The 22,769-nt window shown below is 44.0% G+C and overlaps 1 protein-coding gene across 7 annotated transcripts in view; it reads left to right on the top strand.

Annotated features, from left to right (window-relative positions):
- LOC120063003 (ankyrin-1-like) overlaps positions 1 to 22,769 on the top strand; it is a 77,435-nt gene that overhangs the window by 22,385 nt on the left and 32,281 nt on the right. For 6 of the 7 annotated variants that reach the window (XM_039013071.1, XM_039013068.1, XM_039013066.1 and 3 more), the window contains exons 6-30: positions 205 to 390; positions 553 to 651; positions 768 to 866; positions 1,026 to 1,124; positions 1,233 to 1,430; positions 1,517 to 1,615; positions 1,754 to 1,852; positions 2,672 to 2,770; positions 2,990 to 3,187; positions 3,334 to 3,432; positions 3,565 to 3,663; positions 3,756 to 3,953; positions 4,554 to 4,652; positions 5,341 to 5,439; positions 5,596 to 5,694; positions 5,783 to 5,875; positions 6,015 to 6,087; positions 6,359 to 6,379; positions 10,822 to 10,918; positions 11,155 to 11,233; positions 11,361 to 11,476; positions 11,671 to 11,895; positions 12,123 to 12,277; positions 12,428 to 12,639; positions 19,373 to 19,577. In XM_039013071.1, coding sequence (XP_038868999.1) covers positions 205 to 390; positions 553 to 651; positions 768 to 866; positions 1,026 to 1,124; positions 1,233 to 1,430; positions 1,517 to 1,615; positions 1,754 to 1,852; positions 2,672 to 2,770; positions 2,990 to 3,187; positions 3,334 to 3,432; positions 3,565 to 3,663; positions 3,756 to 3,953; positions 4,554 to 4,652; positions 5,341 to 5,439; positions 5,596 to 5,694; positions 5,783 to 5,875; positions 6,015 to 6,087; positions 6,359 to 6,379; positions 10,822 to 10,918; positions 11,155 to 11,233; positions 11,361 to 11,476; positions 11,671 to 11,895; positions 12,123 to 12,277; positions 12,428 to 12,639; positions 19,373 to 19,577 — 3,145 coding nt within the window. The remainder of the gene's footprint in view (positions 1 to 204; positions 391 to 552; positions 652 to 767; positions 867 to 1,025; positions 1,125 to 1,232; positions 1,431 to 1,516; positions 1,616 to 1,753; positions 1,853 to 2,671; positions 2,771 to 2,989; positions 3,188 to 3,333; positions 3,433 to 3,564; positions 3,664 to 3,755; positions 3,954 to 4,553; positions 4,653 to 5,340; positions 5,440 to 5,595; positions 5,695 to 5,782; positions 5,876 to 6,014; positions 6,088 to 6,358; positions 6,380 to 10,821; positions 10,919 to 11,154; positions 11,234 to 11,360; positions 11,477 to 11,670; positions 11,896 to 12,122; positions 12,278 to 12,427; positions 12,640 to 19,372; positions 19,578 to 22,769) is intronic. The other variant, XM_039013070.1, reaches the window with a different exon arrangement.

Raw genomic sequence — 22,769 nt, forward strand, 5'->3', positions numbered from 1 at the left:
AGCATAGGGTTGGAAGATTCCCGGAATCAGAAAGGAATAAGCAGGAAATTATTCCATTTACACCTACACCCCACTACACCTCCTGCACTATTCCCTCCATCACTTATCAATCCTTTTGACTCTCACTGTCCTTCCCTTCTCCATCTGTTTCTTTAGGTCACTTAACCTTTCTTGAGCTCTATCTACTCCTCTTTCCTCTGTCAGGATGGCTTCACCCCTCTTGCCGTGGCTCTTCAGCAGGGACATGAGAATGTCGTGGCCCTGCTCATCAACTATGGCACCAAGGGAAAAGTCCGTCTCCCCGCGCTGCACATAGCGGCGCGGAATGATGACACGCGCACAGCTGCCGTGCTTCTACAGAATGACCCTAACGCAGACGTCCTGAGCAAGGTAGGTACTCACTGTGTGTTTGTTTGAGTGTTAGTCTTCACTTTAGTGGCAAACTTTAGTTTAGTGTGTGCCACAGTGAGTGAAGATGATACTTGTAGAATTAGAGGCCGTCAGTTTTAGAGCTGTATAGAATAAGGTATGGTCTCCTGTGTGTCACTATAGACAGGCTTCACACCGCTCCATATCGCCGCACACTACGAGAACCTGAACGTAGCCCAACTGTTGCTCAACAGAGGAGCCAATGTCAATTTCACCCCTAAGGTATGTCTGTTCCCCTCTGCCCTAGTATCACTGACACAGTATTGTTACCAGTCCCTCTGGTTTCTTTCTGGTCCTACTGTCGATCCCCTACTTAATGTGTCTATATTTCTCTCTAGAATGGCATCACACCTTTGCACATCGCATCCAGGCGGGGGAACGTGATCATGGTACGACTCCTGCTGGACCGAGGGGCACAGATTGATGCCAAGACCAAGGTACTGTACTGCATCCCCTCCCCGTTTCTCTCTCTTCCTCATCTGGTCAGGCCCTGCCCTGTTACACATACAGTGCTATATTGTCCCAGTCCAGGTGTTAACTGTCCTCTCTCTCTCTGTCTCTCTCTCTCTCTCCCTCCCTACCTCCCTCCCTCCCAGGATGAGTTGACTCCACTGCACTGTGCAGCCAGGAACGGACACGTGAGGATCATTGAGATCCTACTGGACCAAGGGGCTCCCATCCAGGCCAAGACCAAGGTACACATAACGCTAACCCACCAAGGCCTGATTTCTGGACTGTTGTTCTCAAATACTGTATGCACACAACACAATAAGTCATGGATTGTATCTCTCTCTTTCCTATAGAACGGCCTGTCTCCCATCCACATGTCAGCACAGGGGGACCACATGGACTGTGTGAGACAACTCCTGCAATACAACGCTGAGATTGATGACATCACACTGGACCACCTGACCCCCCTGCATGTGGCAGCCCACTGTGGGCACCACCGCATGGCCAAAGTGCTGCTGGACAAGGGAGCCAAACCCAACTCCCGTGCACTGGTCAGTACTACACTCATACATACCTACCACACATCTTTGTTAAAGTGTGTTGCCTTCGTGACCATGCTGTTGTATTGTGTTCTCAGAATGGTTTCACTCCGCTTCACATTGCCTGTAAGAAGAACCACATGCGTGTGATGGACCACCTGCTCAAACACTCAGCGTCCCTAGAGGCTGTGACAGAGGTGAGAGAGATAGGGGCAAGAGAAAGAGATGGAATGTAAGCTAGGGTAAGAAAAGAGAGGGATTCTGCTAAGGAGAGAGGGATGGATATCTTTATTTCTACGTATGATTTTTTCATTGCTTGTTTTTTCTCTCCCAAGTCTGGCCTGACTCCTCTACATGTGGCCTCGTTCATGGGCCACCGCAAAATAGTCACCCATCTGGTACAGAAGGGGGCTTCTCCCAGTGCTTCCAATGTAGTGAGTACTCGAATGTTACCCATCCACCCACCTCATCACTGACCGAACTGTCGTGGTAATTTCCTGTATTACTAAATGATCAGAGTTTACAAACCACACACAAGTCAGAGTTATATTTTACATTCCATCTTTAATTATATGAGCTTCACCATAGCCCTTTTGACTCTCAGATCAATTCAGTGTCTATAAATGAATTCTCTGAGAGTCCTTACAAAACAATTCTTAGTATCTTTTATAGCCAAGATACACCCCTCTCAACTCACATGACGAACCACAGATCTTAGGAACCTTTTACTTGAAAGAGGAGTATCCCATAGCCAGATAGCCTTAGCTATAAATTATTGTTCAGTTTGGTCTCTTTAGACGAGATTCTAATCTCGTGCTTGGTACTTCTTAGTACGAAAACATTACCTCATCCAATGGCATATATCAATTGTCAATTCAAGATACTCCCATCTCAAATACACCCCCTCTTCTCCCCACTCTGGAGAAGCTCACTAAGGGGAGTGAACCTCTAGGTCATATACTATCTCAAGATTCATCAACACATCAGAGGGGTAATACAATGATTCCAGACACTGCCATACTCCTCCCCCCAATGGGAAAAGAAGGGAGTGACTAGCGTACAGACATAGTGGAGCCCTTCTCCCTTTCTGATATTCTGCATATTATGAAAGTAGATAAAACATCTTATTTATCTATGTTACCTAACTAATTCTGATTCAGCTACGACAGAACCTCTGGCCAATTTTCACAATGTTTTGTGTTACTGATTTACACTGCTCACACACATGTGTTTGCCTGGTTATGTGTGAGCAGAAAGTGGAGACTCCTCTCCACATGGCATGTAGAGCCGGACACTATGAGGTGGCAGAGTTCTTACTGACCAATGCAGCACCAGTAGACGCCAAGGCCAAGGTAATGACTTCACACACACACACACACACACACACACACACACACACACACACACACACACACACACACACACACACACACACACACACACACACACACACACACACACACACACACAACAATCTGAACAACATTAAATTATCTTGCCACTTGACTCCTATGTATATTTATCTCTCATCTTCTCTCCCTCTCTCCTCTCCTCCGCCCCACCCTGTCCAGGATGACCAGACACCTCTCCACTGTGCGTGTCGGATGGGCCACAAGGAGCTGGTCACTCTGCTGCTGGAACACAAGGCCAACCCCAACTCCACCACCACAGCCGGACACACACCCCTCCACATCGCTGCCCGTGAGGGACACACTCAGACTACACGCATCCTACTGGACATGGAGGCCCAGCAGACCAAGATGACCAAGGTACAGTCTGTTGTCCAATGCCCACACACTCTACATACACACCCCTCTATCAACTGTCTAATACTAACACACTCCTAACCTTTTCTCTGTGTGGGACTGTGTGGTCTGTGGTCCCTGACGTCTCTCTATCTGGGATGTCTCTGCAGAAAGGCTTCACTCCTCTCCATGTGGCTTCTAAATATGGCAAAGTGGACGTGGCAGAGCTGCTGCTGGAGAGAGGGGCCAACCCCAACGCTTCTGGCAAGGTAAGGGTTGGAGAACACAGGGAGGGGGGGAAGAGCAGGGCTGTTGGGAGGGAAGGGTCAAGGTATTTCAGGTGGAAAGATGTCAGAGTTAAGTTATGGTGGTTTATATGTGTGTGTCTCCTTTACCTTTAGAATGGACTGACTTCTCTCCATGTGGCTGTCCATCACAACAACCTGGACCTGGTTAACCTGCTGGTCAGCAAGGGAGGCTCCCCACACAGTGCAGCTAGGGTGAGAGACTACACACACACACACACACTCACAGACGCAGATATCATCTTACAATGCACTCATAACCATTAACTCTGGTCCTCTTGTTTCAGAATGGCTACACCCCTCTCCACATAGCGTCGAAGCAGAACCAGGTGGAGGTTGCCAACAGCCTGCTGCAGTACGGCGCCTCGGCCAATGCTGAATCCCTCCAGGGGGTCACGCCCCTTCACCTGGCAGCTCAGGAGGGCCGGCCTGACATGGTGGCCCTGCTCATCTCCAAACAGGCCAACGTCAACCTGGGGAACAAGGTGAGGCCTCAGGGACTGATGCAGGGAAGGAGTTAAGATTATTTGGGTGAAAGCTGTTAGTACTGCTGCACCCTCAGCCGGTCGGGAGAAACCGGAAACATCTGGTTTTCATGGGAAAAGGAAGACAGCCTGTGACACAACTCTCACTTTTGAACTTTCGCTCACTGTTTACAGTCCCCGGTGAAATATATAGCGGATGGCTATAGATAGTGCCTTTCTTTCTTTGAGATTAATTCTTGCCACAAAGTCGACAGACACCTCATACCAATTTTGTTGGTGTCAACTTTGTCGGAGATTCCATTATTGCTAGATAACGCTAGCTAATATCAGTCTAGCAGCTATGTATCTATGATATGTGCTAGCTCTCTGAAGTTGTTTCCCTCCAGAATATGAACAAGGCAACACTCTATCTTAACTCCTCCTCCATATTTACTGGATTGGTTGAACAGTGCAGAAGAAAACCTCATCTGACAGTTTTTATTTTGTTGTTATGACCAGATGTGGGGCATCCCGCTCAGGTGATTCTTTATGCCTGTGACGTTAGGTTAGTTCTGCTGTAACAATATGCCTGATTTTTGCCCCTGGCTCCTCTCCCCTCAGAGTGGACTGACTCCTCTCCACCTGGTGGCACAGGAAGGCCACGTGGGCATCGCTGACATCCTGGTGAAGCAAGGGGCATCAGTGTATGCTGCCACACGGGTAAGACCACACTCCTGTTCACCTCTGGGACAAGGCAAGGGACACAAAAGTCTCTCTCTGCTCAGTAGCATCCAGCGACACACACTGTACCACCTCTGGAGTCTGTAAACACCTTTCATTTTTAAAGCATCTCAGTAGATAATAGGATATTGCAGTAGAGAATTGCATTCCACCCAACATGAACACTCCTCCTTTGTGCCAGGTTGTAGAAAGTTGGTATAAAGTACACACCTCTGCCTTATCATGACATACACACTGTTACAGTTCATTGCTATCTGAAGCTAATCTTAACCTCAGTGAATCTTAACGCAAGGTCAGTGTGGTATGGGACCTAACAGTAACAGTGCTACATAGTGAACGATGGCGGCTCCATGGCAGATAGAGTATCTGAGACGTGACCTTTCCTCTCCTTAGTATAAATAGCCACTGACTGGTTCTCCTGTCTCAGGGTTACATTACCATCATCATTACACAACCTACGTACCCTCAGGCCAGCTAGGGCCTCCATTACCCTGAAACTCAGTATGTCAACCCCAGAGCATATATGGTAGGAGAGACATACTATAGATATCGTGTAGTGTGTATGTGTTGAATTTGTAATCATGTGACTCAGTGTTTCGTTAACTGTCTCGTAGTAAGTCTGTGCTGGTTGTATTGGATACTGATGGGGTCCTAATCTCTCTTTCAGATGGGATACACCCCTCTCCATGTTGCCTGTCACTATGGCAATGTAAAGATGGTGAAGTTCCTCCTGCAGCAGCAGGCCAACGTCAACAGCAAGACCAAGGTGAGCACCTCCCTCTGGACATCAATGGAACTACACTTACACAAAATGATCCTTCAATTTTAACAGTGAATCACAGTAAATATGAACTGGCTATGTGATGTGATTCCTTTCATTGTGTCTCATCAGTATGTTAATGTTTGTGTCTCTTTCCCCCAGGTTGGTTACACTGCACTGCACCAGGCAGCCCAACAGGGCCACACAGATATCGTCACCTTACTGCTCAAACATGGAGCCCCACCCAACGAGGTCACCACTGTAAGTACCACTGCTTTTCACTCCCTTTCACTCCTCCACTCATCCCTCGATCCCTCCACCTCACTCTCTTTCTCTCTCTGTCTGTTAGAATGGTACGTCAGCCCTGTCCATCGCCAAGCGTTTGGGGTACATCTCCGTAATCGACGTTCTCAAACTGGTCACAGAGGAGACGGTTTCCATTGTAAGGAGTAAACAAGTACCAACTCTTCAAATATTTATATTACACTCCTTCTGACTCAATGCAGACAATCCTTCCATACTCTTTGTCTCATCTTGAACCTGTCTCTCTTCTCTCTCTCTTCTGCCATTCTCTCCCTCAGACCACCACAGAGAAACATCGTATGAGTTTCCCGGAAACAGTGGATGAGATATTGGACGTATCAGAGGATGAAGGTACACAACACTTACAATAATTTACAGACAGTAGAACACACGAAGACAGATACCCCACAGAACACACTTTCTCCTCTTTTTGGCAAGATAGGAGATATATTGTACTGTAATTTCTTATTAATAAAAATCCTCATATCTTGCAGTACAGTTAGTTGCCAGTCCATTCTGGCTTTAATAATGTATGAACAATTTGAACAGACTTATTGCAAATGATTTTATAATATTGCAGGGCCTCCTAAAATATTCCTCTTTCACCTTTTGATTTTTTTAGGAATTGCACAGCTAACAATGGGTATGACTGTCTCCTTCTCTCTTCTCTGTGCAGTGCTCATAGGTCATCTTAGAGTGTGTGGCTCCATTTCAAGCTCTTGCCGTCTTTCTCTCTGGTTCTCTTTCTCCCCACCTTCTTTCTCTCCACCTCTTCTTCTACGCCTGGTCCTTTTGGGACTGTCTCTCTCCTGATGTTCAATGTGGTGCATGCGTTTCATGGTTTCATGTCTATAACCTTTCTTTATCCCTCCAGTAACATAGACCTGACTCTCAGTCACTAACTCCCCAGATCAGATGTACTCTACAGTATCATTCTCTCCATGTCACCGCAGCTGGGGGCTAGGGATGGCTGTCCTCACCAGCCTACAGTACTCTAAGAGAAAAGCCCAGTAGTGGAGACTGGACACTCACCCATTCAGTTTATCAAACCATTCACTACAAAATAATTATCAAGGTGAAAATGGAATTCTTTGGTAAAAAAAAATGTGCCAAAGCTACTGTACTGTATCAACATTCCAAGATGTTGATGGTGTTTTCTGGATGTTGTTGTCTTGTTGATGTTGTTGGTTTGATGTCTTTATCAATGTTCCTTCATTACATCAGCTGTTATTTGTATAGTTTGTGTCTGTAGTTTGTAAAGATGTGTGTGTACGTGCTATGTGTGTTTCCATTGGTGTACATATACTGTGTAAGGAAATGAAAACACAGTGACTGTGAAAAAATACATTTTGCACACAAGTCTTCATTACACCCACGGGTGTCTAATCAACCAGTAAAGTTCACAGCGTAAACATTACAACACCCTTGACAGTGATGTCAGAGGACGTCACACCCTGGTATTTTTAGCTCCATGATAATTAAACTGACAAATTGACACTGTTGGTCTAAAATTAGAAAGTAGTCTAGTTGCTGCCTTAAAGACACATATAACCTACTCACTACAATGTTCAAATATATAATAGACAAGTAATATTTTTATATTTAGACAAATGCACTTCTGTTTTTGAAAACATCTGACACACAGCGCTCAAGAGATAAAATTTACTAGGTAGCTAGCTAGCTCTCTAGCTAACGTTTTGTTGCTTGTCCAAAGTCCAACAGCTAGCCTGTGTAGCTAGCTAACGCCAGTCAGCTGAAAGCTTGCTAGCTAACGAACAGGCAAAGAAAGGTAGCTAGCCAATTAATGTAGTTTTGTTTTAATTAGCTAGGTAGCTAGCTAACATAACGTTATACCAGTCAGATGAGAGCTAATGTTGACTAGGTAGCTAAACAACAAGCGAGGAAAGCTAGCTATATTTTGCCAAGTAAGGTTTTTCATAAGGCTAAAGTCAACGTGTAAACTGCTGACCTAGACACTTGAGCACAAACAAATATGAACAAATAAGCTAGTGAACATACTTTGTTTCTATGATAGCCAGTTAACATTAGCTAGGTAACTTTAGCTAAGGTAAGACTATAACATTAGCTAACGCTTATGGCCAGTTCATGCACCACAATATATCATACGTTCTTACTCAAAACATAGCTCTAGCTAACGTTAGGTAGCTAACGTAAACTCACGTAAACTCGTACATCACCTTGGTCCGTACAATTGCCCTTATTTTAGCGCCCCAAAAACGTAATACTTTTACCAGATCAACTGTAATGTCAATACCATTGTAAAGTACAATTTCTCCCCTTTCCAACAGAATCAATTACATTACCTAAACACTGCCCGTTTCTGCATAATTCAAGCAGGCAATGAGCCCCGTCGGGTCTTTTTAAAAATGGCGGGTGGGGAAGCGAAACTAATGCGTGATAGTGAGAAGGAGAGATGTCGTGTGGGAAAATTGCTTTTTTCACTCGATCTGTCCAACTTATCACCTTATCGCCTCTAAAATGTAAATAAAACACTATAAATAGTTTATATAATGTGTGATTACATACCTATTTGAAGGTTTGTGTCGAATTTGAATCGGGTTTTTAGGGCGGTGCTGAAGTGATCTTAGAAGTAAACATCGGCTTTGAGAATGATGATCGCATGCAATGATGACGCAAAAAATGACTAGTTATCCCCCCCTTACCCCCGTCACTGTCCATTTCTTGTTTTTAAAGGATGAGAGAAGTGCTACACCTGGTGGAGAGAGATTGTAAGACAGAAATAGTTGCTTTATGCGTGCTGTACGTTACGACATGACACGCCACGATGTAACGGAGGGTCCGTTTTTTCAACTTTTCTCCAATACTATAGAGCCATTACCATGTCGATCAACGCTTGAATAGAAACCTAGTTCACACCCCCGATTTTGAAGTCGATACAGTCGATACAGTCCCAAATAGTTTTCTTTGTAGCCTCGTTTGAATGTTGCGGTTGCGCACATTTGTACGGAATGGGGTGAGTTTACGTTAGCTAGCTAACGTTAGCTATGTTAAGTTTAAAAAGACCAACATTTGAGAAACTGCCATGATGCTCATGTTAGTTTGCATTGCTAGTACTAGCTACAATCAATGAGATGCATTGCTTACGTTTACTACCGAACTAGCAAGTGAGTAAGCCAATTTTACCCCAATAAGATTGTACCACAACTCAATGTTGATGTTATATCCTAGCTACATTCTTCCACAAAACATAGCTAAGTTAGCTAGCTAAATAAGTTAAAAGCAGGTTCAAATCCAACGCCAAACTTTGGGAAACTGTCACACAGCTAGCTAGCTATCTTACAATGCATGCAATGGGCATAGCAAAACTAGCTAGGTAGACTACTCCATAGACCAAGCTATGGTAAGATGAGGTAGTAAAAATGCAATGGTTCTGATGATGAACTTAGCTTTATGATGCTTTTGGGAAACTGGGCCCTTGACAATAAATTATGCGATAGACAAAACACTTTTTTTTAATTACATAATTTGAAGCACACGTGACATTTTCGAAAGACACCTCATTTAATTTTGTATAATCACCTTCCGATGTAAAAACCATGGAAATTGGTCTGATGCTGAAAAATAAATTAAATTCACATGAGCACCACAATGCCTACTTCACTTATGCTCTACCAAGGTTTTCCAGCACACAGCTTTGACAGTAGCTATGTTTGTCCATTGTTCTTCAAACAATGTGTGTTCAGGTTACTTAGGATTCAACTCTCAAACAGCCTAATTCATACACTTTACAGTGTCCTGCTATTAAATAATATATATATATATAATTAGGCTGTATGTATTTTTAGATATAGGCCTATTGTGAATGTGTATTATTGTTTCTTAGCCTATGTCAATATTACACAGGTAAATTAACAGTTACAGAAATCAGGAGTGGTTTAAGGAAGTGGAACTACAGGCAGGCACCACGTTAATACAATACAAAACAGCTCGCTCCATCAAGCATGATGGTCTTGTAAGTATAAAAGCAAAGCTTGCTTTCATATAATAATAAAAAAGTTTGAAAAGGTAGTATAATAGGATTAGTGTGGTGTGTGAAAAATACAATACTTGAACTTGTATGCGGTACAAATCCCATTATTGTGGGAGCACCTCCTCTAAGAGTATGAATTAGGCAGTTTGAGAAGGTTTGAATCCTAAGCAACCTGCATACACATTGTTTGGCATAGCTACTATAGTAGGTCAAAGCTGTGTGCTGGTAAACCTTGGTAGAGCATGGGTGGAGTAGGCATTTTGGTGCTCACCTGAATTTCCTTTCTACTTCGTAATCAGACCAATCCCTGCTTCTCACTTAAAACTTTGTTTTTTGTTTTTAAAATCCATGATGAGTCCTCTATCTATCTCTGTGGTGCCAGTGCACTTGTGTGTCCATGTAGTTGTACTCCATGTACTTTGTGTGTTTTGTCACAGCCAGGACTCTCAGAGGGAGAGAAGAAACCTCTCAACCCTGTTTAAATCAGTTTAATTGTGCCAGATTAGGTCCATGTTGACGTGGACTATGTCTAAAGGGACAGCGAAATCCCAATGGACATGGCTCTAGTGATGTTGTCTTGTTTTAGACTCAGTTCATGTTGGGCCATATTGTAACTCTCCAGATGTTAAGGAAATCTGGGATATTTTACCATACTTATCCAATATGCTGTGCTCCAAATATTCAACTACTGGAAACAGTTTATAGCTGAAAAGTATATGAACACATCACATTTGAGATGAATATTGAACAAAGTGTAGGGGCCATCTTATTTTTGTCTTTCTCCATGTTCTCTCTCTCCATCTGCCTTTGGGTCTCACTGTGACCGTGGCTTCACTAAATCTCTTGCCATTGACACATGTACAGCATTAACACATGCACAGTGTGTGGAGTGTAGTGGCCCTTTAACTCACAAACCTAACTACTATATAAACCATGTGTTATATTTACTGAACTCATTATATGCTCTCTAACTCTGACTCACATGTTTCAGTTATCTTGTATGTGTCTTTATCTATTACACCCCTCTGACCCGGTCTGTCCTCTCTCTCTGCCCTTCCTGTTGTTGTCTGAAGGGGAGGAGCTTTTGGGGACGGAAGGAGCCAGGTACATGAAGATGGATGACTTGAAGGACCATGATGACGACTTCCTGTCACCCAAGAAATCTATGGAGTACGAGAGAGGGCTGGGCACTGTGTAGGGGGCCTAGAGTGGGGGGGGGGGGGGGGGGGGGGGGGGGGGTAGAAGGAGGGGGGTAGAGTGTGAGTGAATGGGGGTATATTGATAGTAAAAGAAGGGTGGAGGTATTGTAAAGAACGGGGAATGGATGGGTTAAAGCTATATTGGGATGTAGGAAGTGGAATGAGAATATATCCCCTACACACTCCTTGTTTTCTTCTCTCCAACAGCAACTACTCGCCTGCCATTCCCAGGATCCCTTGTGTCTCCCCAGAGATGGTCCACCTAAAGGAGCATGAGATGGAGCAGGTACAGAACAAACTGCTTAGGTTCAATCCCATGAGGTTGCCATATTATTAATGAAAATATTTGTATCGCTGTAACCCTGTGGAGGGTGAATAGAAAAGTAAAAATGCTTTTTCTGTCTATATTTTAGGTACACACTCCAATGCCATTACATAGGGAGTATGATGACGACTCCCTGATCCCCAGCAGTCCAGCTACAGAGACTTCTGACAACGTCAGTCCTGTGGCCAGCCCCATACACACAGGGTCAGTACACAACCCTAACCCTAAGTCTAACCCATACACACAGGGTCAGTAGACACAGCCATGTGTGTGTCCATCCTACCCTGCCTGTAGGCCTACACTGACAAATGCCTTATGTTGTCCATAAATCAATCTCTAAGAGTGACAATAGAAACGTTATTATACCGTGCAATAATGTGAGGCATGTCTCTTGTCAGGTTCCTAGTGAGTTTCATGGTGGATGCTCGGGGCGGCTCGATGCGAGGCAGCAGACACAACGGTTTGCGTGTCATCATCCCTCCACGGACCTGTGCCGCCCCCACACGTATAACCTGCCGTCTGGTCAAGCCCCAGAAACTCCCCACCCCTCCCCCCCTGGTGGAGGGAGAGGGCCTGGCCAGCCGTATCATCTCTCTGGGCCCAGCCAGCATGCAGTTCCTAGGGTGAGGACTTGAATAAACACAATATAGAGTATTGAAGGGAGGACAGGTGCATGAGTTGTCAACAAAAGACAATAGGTCAAATTTTGAGATCAGGATAAAAATTGTGTTCCACCTTCTGTGAGGGTATCCCCTAATTCAGGGGTGTCAAACATACGGCTAATTACATTGTGAGAATGACGTTTGAAGCCTCATTGATGTGTGTCTCTGTGTCTGTGTGTGTCTGTCAGGCCTGTGATCGTGGAGATCCCACACTTTGCAGCTCTGGGTCGAGGGGACCGGGAGCTGGTGGTTCTGAGGAGTGAGAATGGCTCTGTTTGGAAGGAACACCGCAATCGCTACGGGGACGATGTGCTGGAGACTATCCTCAATGGGATGGATGAAGGTAGTAGAATGAGAAGTTCTACTAACTCAGTCAGACCTATTACAGTCCCTGATAATGGCCTGTTTGGTGATTATTAGTGCTTTCTTATCGGTACTGTATCAGTATCCCCACTCTTATTGACCGCTACGGTCTGCCTGTTTATTCCTTTAGATCTGGAGAGCCAGGAGGAGCTTGGGAAGAAGCGTATCCGACGAATCATCTCCACTGACTTCCCCCTCTACTTTGCTGTGGTGTCGCGTGTCCAGCAGGAGAGTGACCTGATTGGCCCAGAGGGGGGTCAACTGACCAGTAAGCTGGTGCCGATGGTCCAGGCTACGTTCCCTGAGACAGCGGTCACCAAGCGAGTCCGTCTGGGCCTGCAGGTGAGATGGGAGGATGAGGAGGAAGAAGCAGGAGGAAGACATTATAGTTAGTGCCTGCCTGTATGACCAAGCATGCTATATGCAGGGTTGGGGAGTAACTACATTACAGTTACATGTAATCTGTTTTTTTTTTTACTGTAACTAATCAGTTACTTTACCAGCAAAAATATTGGAATCAGATTACAGATAATTTAAAACATAGATGATTTCTTCTTGGATTACTTTTAAATTCAAAAAGGATGTTTGCGAAAATATATTTTGACACCTTTCTGTTTTCTCAATGACAATAATTCAGCATTAAAAAAAGGCGCAAGTTTAAGTTTGTTCCACCTGAGCGAGTCTGACCACAAGTCAGAGACCACTATGATGACACACCAAATGCGTTTGATGGATCCTTTGTCTTCTTCTAATGCCTGTTAAGGGGAAAGTAATCCAAAAGTGTCGGAAAGTAATTAAGTTACTGAGTTTAGGTAATCCAAAAGTTACGTTACTGATTACCATTTTGGACAGGTAACTAGTAACTGTAACTGACTACATTTAGAAAGTAACCTACCCAACCCTAGCTATATGTATGCTATATGTATTTGGTTTGATCAGCACATTTTATATAAATGTTTTCCTTGCCAAGGAAATTGCCTTTTTCTTTGTTCTACACACAAACAATGAGATTTACTACATACACGTAGTACAGTAGTCACTTAACATTGGGAATATTAACCTTCAAAGTTTATATGGGGCTGTTTTGAAAGGTCATCATCTAGTCACCAATGTTTGCAAATGATTATGCCAGTATCCTAAAGCTTAATGCATCATTCACTAATGTGGTTATGTTCTATAACTATAGTCATGGTTACATAATGCAGAGGTACCTTGTTACAGTGAATGTTCTTTAGCAGCATGCCTGTTATGATCAGAGTGGAGAGTGGTTTTGATTTGATTTCATTCCAGTGGTTTTATTGGCCTACATACTGAAGTAGTCTCATATTTTGAGGGAAATATGTGTATGTTACGGTGAACATGACACAGCATGGACTTCACCATGCATGGACCTTCCATCTCCCCTGCTGCTTTGGAGCATCCGCTGTGCTCCAGTACATGCAGCCTGTAGAGCTGTGAATGTAGAGCCTCGTAACCCCAGTCCTAGCTTTACGCTAGCAGATACGCTAACCTTTTCAAAGGTTGTACTAAGTGAGGCAGTTCACGTGAATGTGTAGCGAGGTTTAGACATTCATTGTCAATGTACACTGAGTGTGCAATTAAGTGATAATGCCCAAGAAGACGGTGTTTGGTGGATATACGTACTAGCACGGGTGTTGTCAGGCCCGAGATGAAGTCGAGGACCGGCAAACCATGCCAATCTATCCTCCAAACATCGGCTTCAAGGGCATTATCACTTTTATACAACGGGTTACCAACATATTAGAATAATGATTTACACATTTTCATTAAACACATTTGTATTAATTTATTAAGATACAGTTCATCCTTCCACAAGATATAGTCCCGACACAAATATAGGGTTGCTACCCAAGCCGGCTGGTCGTTTGTACTATCAATTCTGTTTGGTTGCCAGAGACGCGACCCAGTCGTTATGTCTTTTTAATCTCTATCTATGGACGCGACCCAGTCGTTCGACCCAGTCGTTCATTCTAAATGTTCTACTGCCACACTGGCTGGCAACGTTCTTATCCCTTCCTTGCTAGCTAACCAACTACGGCTAACTTACAGTCACGTCAAATAGTGCAGCCAGAATAACAACAAAGTAGATGCATTTGTATTTGTTTAAACTATTTTCTAGTGATTTATTTGGTACATCCATAACAATGAGCTAATGAGGAGCAATTTCACCTGGCATAGAAAATGTGCTCTCTTGTCAGGACACTGTTGTTCAGAGGAGCTAGCCAACAACACAGCTAACACAATCACTTCAAAATGAAGCTGGAAAGACTGCAAACTAGCTGCACTTCGTTTCATTTGACCTGTTTTCTATTGATATTTATTTGTATATATCCATAAAAATTATGCTGATTCATGATTTTCTCAATCCATGACTCAATTGTCTCAAGGCTTAAAAATCCTCATTTAACCTGTCTCCTCCCCTTTATCTACACTGTGTCTCCTCCCCTTTATCTACACTGATTGAAGTGGATTTAACAAGTGACATCAATAAGGGATCATAGCTTTCACCTGGATTCACCTGGTCAGGCAATGTCATGGAATGACCTTAATGACCTTAGTGATCACTGTTTTACAGCCTGTGTTCGTAAAGGCTGCTCAGTGAAACGACCTATCCTGATTTGTCATAGACGCTTGCTAAAAAACTAAAATGATCAAGCCTTCCTTCATGAACTGGCCTCTGTAAAATGGTATAGAATCAGCTTGATCCCCTCTGTCGAAGACGCTTGGACCTTCTTTTTTTGATATTTTCGGTGGTATTGTTAACAAACACGCCCCCATAAAGAAAATGAGAATTAAAAACGGGTTCAGCCCCTTGTTCGAAAGTGATCTTGCAGAGTTACTCCACCTCAAGAATTGCATTTGGTGCTAAAGGAGCTCCTTAAACTTGACCCCCAAAAAAAACATCTGGGTCAGATGGTTTAGACCACAGGTGTCAAACTCATTCCACGGGGGGCCGAGTGTCTGCGGGTTTTCGCTCCTCCCTTGTACTTGATTGATGAATTAACATCACTAATTAGTTAGGAACTCCCCACACCTGGTTGTCTAGGGCTTTATTGAAAGGAAAAAACAAAAACCTGCAGACACTAGGCCCTCCGTGGAATGAGTTTGACACCCCTGGTTTAGACCCTTTCTTCTTTAAGGATGCTGCCCATATCGTCGCAAAGCCTATCACCAACCTTTTTAACCTGTCTCTCCTTTCTGGGGAGGTTCCCATTGCTTGGAAGGCAGCCACAGTTCGTCCTTTATTTAAAGGGGGAGATCAGGCTGATCCTAACTGTTAAAGGCCTATTTCTATTTTGCCCTGTTTATCATAAGTGCTGGAAAAACTTGTCAATAATCAACTGACTGGCTTTCTCGATAGTATTCTTGATAGTACAGTAGTCTATAGTATTCTCTCGGGTATGCAATCTGGTTTCCGCTCAGGTTATGGATATGTCACTGCAACCTTAAAGGTCCTCAATGATGTCACCATTGCCCTTGATTCTAAGCAATATTGTGCTGCTATTTTTATTGACTTGTCCAAAGCTTTTGATACGGTAGACCATTCCATTCTCGTGGGCCGGCTAAGGAGCATTGGTGTCTCTGAGGGGTCTTTGGCTTGGTTTGCTAACTACCTCTCTCAAAGAGTGCAGTGTATAAAGTCAGAAAAGCTGCTGTCTCAGCCACTGCCTGTCACCAAGGGAGTACCCCAAGGCTCAATCCTAGGACACACGCTCTTCTCAATTTACATCAACAACATAGCTCAGGCAGTAGGAAGCTCTCTCATCCATTTATATGCAGATGATACAGTCTTATACTCAGCTGGCCCCTCCCCTGATTTTGTGTTAAATGCTCTACAACAAAGCTTTCTTAGTGTCCAACAAGCTCAAATCAAATCAAATAACGTTTATTCGTCACTTGCGCCGAATACAACAGGTGTAGACCTTACAATGAAATGCTTACTTACAGGCTCTAACCAATAGTGCAAAAAAGGTATTAGGTGAACAATAGGTAGGTAAAGAAATAAAACAACAGTAAAAAGACAGGCTATATAGAGTAGCGAGGCTATAAAAGTAGTGAGGCTACATACAGACACCGGTTAGTCAGGCTGATTGAGGTAGTATGTACATGTAGATATGGTTAAAGTGACTATGCATATATGATGAACAGAGAGTAGCAGTAGCATAAAAGAGGGGTTGGCGGGTGGTGGGTGGGACACAATGCAGATAGCCCAGTTAGCCAATGTGCGGGAGCACTGGTTGGTCGGCCCAATTGAGGTAGTATGTACATGAATGTATAGTTAAAGTGACTATGCATATATGATAAACAGAGAGTAGCAGCAGCGTAAAAAGAGGGGTTGGTTGGGGGGGGCTCACAATGCAAATAGTCTGGGTAGCCATTTGATTACCTGTTCAGGAGTCTTATGGCTTGGGGGTAAAAACTGTTGAGAAGCCTTTTTGTCCTAGACTTGGCACTCCGGTACCGCTTGCCATGCGGTAGTAGAGAGAATAGTCTATGACTGGGGTGGCTGGGGTCTTTGACAATTTTTAGGGCCTTCCTCTGACACCGCCTGGTGTAGAGGTCCTGGATGGCAGGCAGCTTAGCCCCAGTGATGTACTGGGCCGTACTCACTACCCTCTGTAGTGCCTTGCGGTCAGAGGCTGAGCAATTGCCATACCAGGCAGTGATGTAACCAGTCAGGATGCTCTCGATGTTGCAGCTGTAGAACCTTTTGAGGATCTCAGGACCCATGCCAAATCTTTTTAGTTTCCTGAGGGGGAATAGGCTTTGTCGTGCCCTCTTCACGACTGTATTGGTGTGTTTGGACCATTTTAGTTTGTTGTTGATGTGGACACCAAGGAACTTGAAGCTTTCAACCTGCTCCACTGCAGCCCCGTCGTAGTCCTGTAGTCCACAATCATCTCCTTAGTCTTGGTTACGTTGAGGGATAGGTCGTTATTCTGGCACCACCCGGCCAGGTCTCTGACCTCCTCCCTATAGGCTGTCTTGTCGTTGCCGGTGATCAGGCCACTGTTGTGTCGTCTGCAAACCCAATGATGGTGTTGGAGTCATGCCTGGCCATGCAGTCGTGGGTGAACAGGGAGTACAGGAGGGGACTGAGCACGCACCACTGGGGAGCTCCAGTGTTGAGGATCAGCGTGGCAGAAGTGTTGCTACCTACCTTCACCACCTGGGGGCGGCCCGTCAGGAAGTCCAGGATCCAGTTGCAGAGGGAGGTGTTTAGTCCCAGGATCCTTAGCTTAGTGATGAGCTTTGAGGGTACTATGGTGTTGAACGCTGAGCTGTAGTCAATGAATAGCATTCTCACATAAGTGTTCCTTTTGTCCAGGTGGGAAAGGGCAGTGTGGAGTGCAATAGAGATTGCATCATCTGTGGATCTGTTTGGGCGGTATACAAATTGGAGTGGGTCTAGTGTTTCTGGATAATGGTGTTGATGTGAGCCATTACCAACCTTTCAAAGCACTTCATGGCTACGAACGTGAGTGCTACAGGTCTGTAGTCATTTAGGCAGGTTGCCTTTGTGTTCTTAGGTAACGGGGACTATGGTGGTCTGCTTGAAACATGTTGGTATTACAGACTCAATCAGGGACATGTTGAAAATGTCAGTGAAGACACCTGCCAGTTGGTCAGCACATGCCAGGAGCACACGTCCTGGTAATCCGTCTGGTCCCGCAGCCTTGTGTATGTTGACCTGTTTAAAGGTCTTACTCACGTCGGCTACGGAGAGCGTGATCACACAGTCGTCCGGAACAGCTGATGCTCTCATGCATGCCTCAGTGTTGCTTGCCTCGAAGCGAGCATAGAAGTGATTTAGCTCATCTGGTAGGCTCGTGTCACTGGGCAGCTCGTGGCTGTGCTTCCCTTTGTAGTCTGTAATAGTTTTCAAGCCCTGCCACATAAGACGAGCGTCGGAGCCGGTGTAGTATGATTCAATCTTAGCCCTGTATTGACGCTTATACTTTTCTGTAAACTGGTCATCTCTGTATACCTGTTGCAAGACCCACTGGTTGATGCTTATTTATAGAAACCCTCTTAGGCCTCACTCCCCCCTATCTGAGATATCTACTACAGCCCTCATTCTCCACATACAACACCCGTTCTGCCAGTCACATTCTGTTAAAGGTCCCCAAAGCACACACATCCCTGGGTCGCTCCTCTTTTCAGTTCGCTGCAGCTAGCGACTGGAACGAGCTGCAACAAACACTCAAACTGGACAGTTTAATCTCAATCTCTTAATTCAAAGACTCAATCATTGACACTCTTACTGACAGTTGTGGCTGCTTTGTGTGATGTATTGTTGTTTCTACCTTCTTGACCTTCGTGCTGTTGACTTTGCCCAATAATGTTTGTGCCATGTTTTGTGCTGCTACCATGTTGTGTTGCTACCATGTTGTTGTTATATTGTGTTGCTACCATGCTGTGTTGTCATGTGTTGCTGCCTTGTTATGTTGTTGTCTTAGGTCTCTCTTTATGTAGTGTTGTGTTGTCTCTCTTGTTGTGTTTTGTCCTATATTTATATTGTAATTATTCTTTATTTTTTTTAAATCCCAGGCCCACGTAACCCCACAGGAGGCCTTTTGCCTTTTGGTATGCCGTCATTGTAAATAATAATTTGTTCTTAACTGACTTGCCTAGTTAAATAAATGTTAAATAAAAATACAAATAAAATGGAAAGAGCAGGTGTTCCTAATGTTTTGTACAGTCAGTGTAGGTTGTAAATGTTTTAATTTGTTTTATGAACAACACTGATGAATAAAGAAATGCTCTGTGTCTTTTCAAGTTGTTTGTATGTTTTGGTATGGTATAAAATTGCATTTTATTGACCATAGACTTCTCTTTCTCTTCATCCTTCATTTCTCCCATTTGATTTATTTACCTGTCCATTGTCATCCATTACATCATTACATACCTCATATTATCTCTCTTCTTTTCTCATCCTATTTCTCTCTACATTGCTATCAATCTGTTTATCCTTTTATCAATCTCTCTTCTCCACACTCATCCACCACATCATAATCCCTCTTTCCACACATCCTCTCCCCTCTAACCTCAGGCCCAACCAGTCCCAGACGAGCTTGTTGCCAAGCTGCTGGGTAACCAGGCAACCTTCAGCCCCGTGGTGACTGTGGAGCCACGGCGACGCAAGTTCCACCGGCCCATCGGCCTGTGCATCCCCCTGCCCCCCTCCTGGAGAGAGAGCCCCCGGGACTCTGGGGAGGGGGACACCACCAGCCTGCGCCTGCTGTGCAGTGTCATCGGTACGCCAACACTGTCTGTCACACTTTAGCAAGCCTGACTGAGGCCTTATGGGGGACTAATGGCACAGTGAAACTGTATTACTTAAGGAATAGTTTAATGGTGCCCCTTAATAGTGCCATGTGGCACTGATGGTAGAGCATTGCCCTTGCAACGGCAGGGTTGTGTGTTCAATTCCCACGGGGAACCAGTATGAAAAAAGTATGAAAATGTGTAAAATCACTACTGTAAGTCGCTCTGGATAGGAGCGTCTGCTAAATCATGTAAATGTACAATTTAGAGTAAACTATGAGTTAGACTGCATGAACACCTCAAAGAAGGAAATTGATTGAACATTGTGATTCAATGTCTCTCATCTGTGGGATGGGATCCACATTTATGTAGGTCTGCAAGCCAGAGAAAAAGCAATGTCATTACTATACTGAGAAACTGTTAATTATCTTAATTACGATGACGAAGGTGATATGGTGAAGCAAAATCCCCTCGCATGAATGAATTACATTTTATTTTTAAACATTACAATGATTCACAGTGATAATTCAGTCAGTGATACTTATTCCGGTGTTCTGCACCTCATAAAAAATGAAAAATAAATCAATACATAATAGTAGATAAGGTTATCCAAGCAACAATAATAGCCCTAGAGCAGTAAAAAAGTTGAAATAAAAAATTTCTGATAAATAATACAGAAAAATTAAACGGAAAGCGTTTATCCGGGTCTGACACAAAGAAAAGATGAGACAGGCCTACACACAATCTATATACATACAGTTGAAGTCAGAAGTTTACATACACCTTAGCCAAATACATTTAAACTCAGTTTTTCACAACTCCTGACATTTAATCCTAGTAAATATTCCCTGTCTTAGGTCAGTTAGGATCACCACTTTATTTTAAGAATGTGAAATGTCAGAATAATAGTGGAGAGAATGATTTATTTCAGCTTTTATTTCTTTCATCACATTCCCAGTGGGTCAGAAGTTTACATACACTCAATTAGTATTTGGTAGCATTGCCTTTATATTGTTTAACTTGAGTCAAACGTTGCGGGTAGCCTTCCACAAGCTTCCCACAATAAGTTGGGTGAATTTTAGCCCATTCCTCCTGACAGAGCAGGTGTAACTGAGTCAGGTTTGTAGGCCTCCTTGCTCGCACACGCTTTTTCAGTTCTGCCCACAAATCTTCTATAGAATTGAGGTCAGGGCTTTGTGATGGCCACTCCAATACCTTGACTTTGTTGTCCTTAAGCCATTTTGCCACAACTTTAGAAGTATGCTTGGGGTCATTGTCCATTTGGAGACCCATTTGCGACCTTGCTTTAACTTCCTGACTGATGTCTTGAGATGTTGCTTCAATATATCCACATCATTTTCCGTCCTCATGATGCCATCTATTTTGTGAAGTGCACCAGTCCCTCCTGCAGCAACGCACCCCCACAACATGAAGCTGCCACCCCCGTGCTTCACGGTTGGGATGGTGTTCTTCGGCTTGCAAGCCTCCCCCTTTTCCCTCCAAGCATAACGATGGTCATTATGGCCAAACAGTTCTATTTTTGTTTCATCAGACCACAGGACATTTCTCCAAAAAGTACGATCTTTGTCCCCATGTGCAGTTGCAAACCGTAGTCTGGTTTTTTTATGGGGGTTTTGGCACAGTGGCTTCTTCCTTGCTGAGCGGCCTTTCAGGTTATGTCGATATAGGACTCGTTTTACTGTGGATATAGATACTGTTGTACCTGTTTCCTCCAGCATCTTCACAAGGTCCTTTGCTGTTGTTCTGGGATTGATTTGTACCTTTCGCACCAAAGTACATTCATCTCTAGGATACAGAATGCGTCTCCTTCCTGAGCAGTATGACGGCTGCGTCGTCCCATGGTGTTAATACTTGCGTACTATTGTTTGTACAGATGAACGTGGTACCTTCAGGCATTTGGAAATTGCTCCCAAGGATGAACCAGACTTGGAGGTCTACAAAAAATATTCTGAGGTCTTGGCTGATTTCTTTAGATTTTCCCATGATGTCAAGCAAAGAGGCACTGAGTTTGAAGGTAGGCCTTGAAATACATCCACAGGTACACCTCCAATTGACTCAAATGATGTCAATTAGCCTATCAGATGCTTCTAAAGCCATGACATAATTTTCTGGAATTTTCCAAGCTGTTTAAAGGCACAGTCAACTTAGTGTATGTAAACGTCTGACACAATGGAATTGTGATACAGTGAATTATAAGTGAAATTCTGTCTGTAAACAATTGTTGGAAAAATGACTTGTGTCATGCACAAAGTAGAAGTCCTAACCGACTTGCCAGAACTATAGTTTGTTAACAAGAAATTTGTGGAGTGGTTGAAAAACGAGTTTTAATGACTCCAACCTAAGTGTATGTAAACTTCCGACTTCAACTGTACGGGCACTTTGCTATATGTCTGGAAAGAAATATTTGTATAATTTAATTATAGGTCACCTTTTCTTTTATTCCAGGCTTGATCTGAATTTTCAGCAAGCGAAAATGCTCAAAGAACAAAAAAACATTTCAGTTTCTCCTCATCGCTCAGCCACATAATGCCAGGGTGTATCTGCTGGGCATTCTGGAATAATGAAAAGTGTATAATCGTGGTACAAAAGGACAATAGAGGATAAAATGAATTTCATTCTCTGTCTCTTCAAGGTCACAGTGGTTAACCTACATAGTCTTTCCTGGAAAAGGTCACACATTTCAGTTGCCCGGGCTCCCCCTATGGAGTGATCCCATTGAAACCTTGCTGGCTATTCTGGCAATTGGCATGCCTGCCATCTCACCTCACAGGGTTCCTAGCCCATGTTCCAAGTATAGGCGAAAACTTGTTGTTATGTGGAGTGGAACAGGGGAACCCAAGAGCAGACTCAGACGAGGAGACTGGGATGAAGTAACCAAGGTATTTATTGACACACAGGGGAGATGGAGTGCAGGTCAGGGGAAGCTCGGGCGGGTTGCTGGAAACCAGGTGAGGAGGCTGAGGCTGGAGCGAGAGGGGTTGAGACAGGGTAAGCAGGTCCGAAGGGGAATCCAAGGGAGTAGTAGAGTGGGGAATCCAGGACAGAGTAGCAGGATGACGAGACATGGGACTGGAGACAGTGTCCAGAGTCAGAGCGGGCAGAACTGTAGCGGAGAGGAAAACAGCGTCAGGCAAGGAAAACAGGCACAACAGGATAACAGG

Source organism: Salvelinus namaycush, chromosome 18 (genome assembly GCF_016432855.1).
Source record: "Salvelinus namaycush isolate Seneca chromosome 18, SaNama_1.0, whole genome shotgun sequence".
Lineage (NCBI taxonomy): Eukaryota > Metazoa > Chordata > Actinopteri > Salmoniformes > Salmonidae > Salvelinus > Salvelinus namaycush.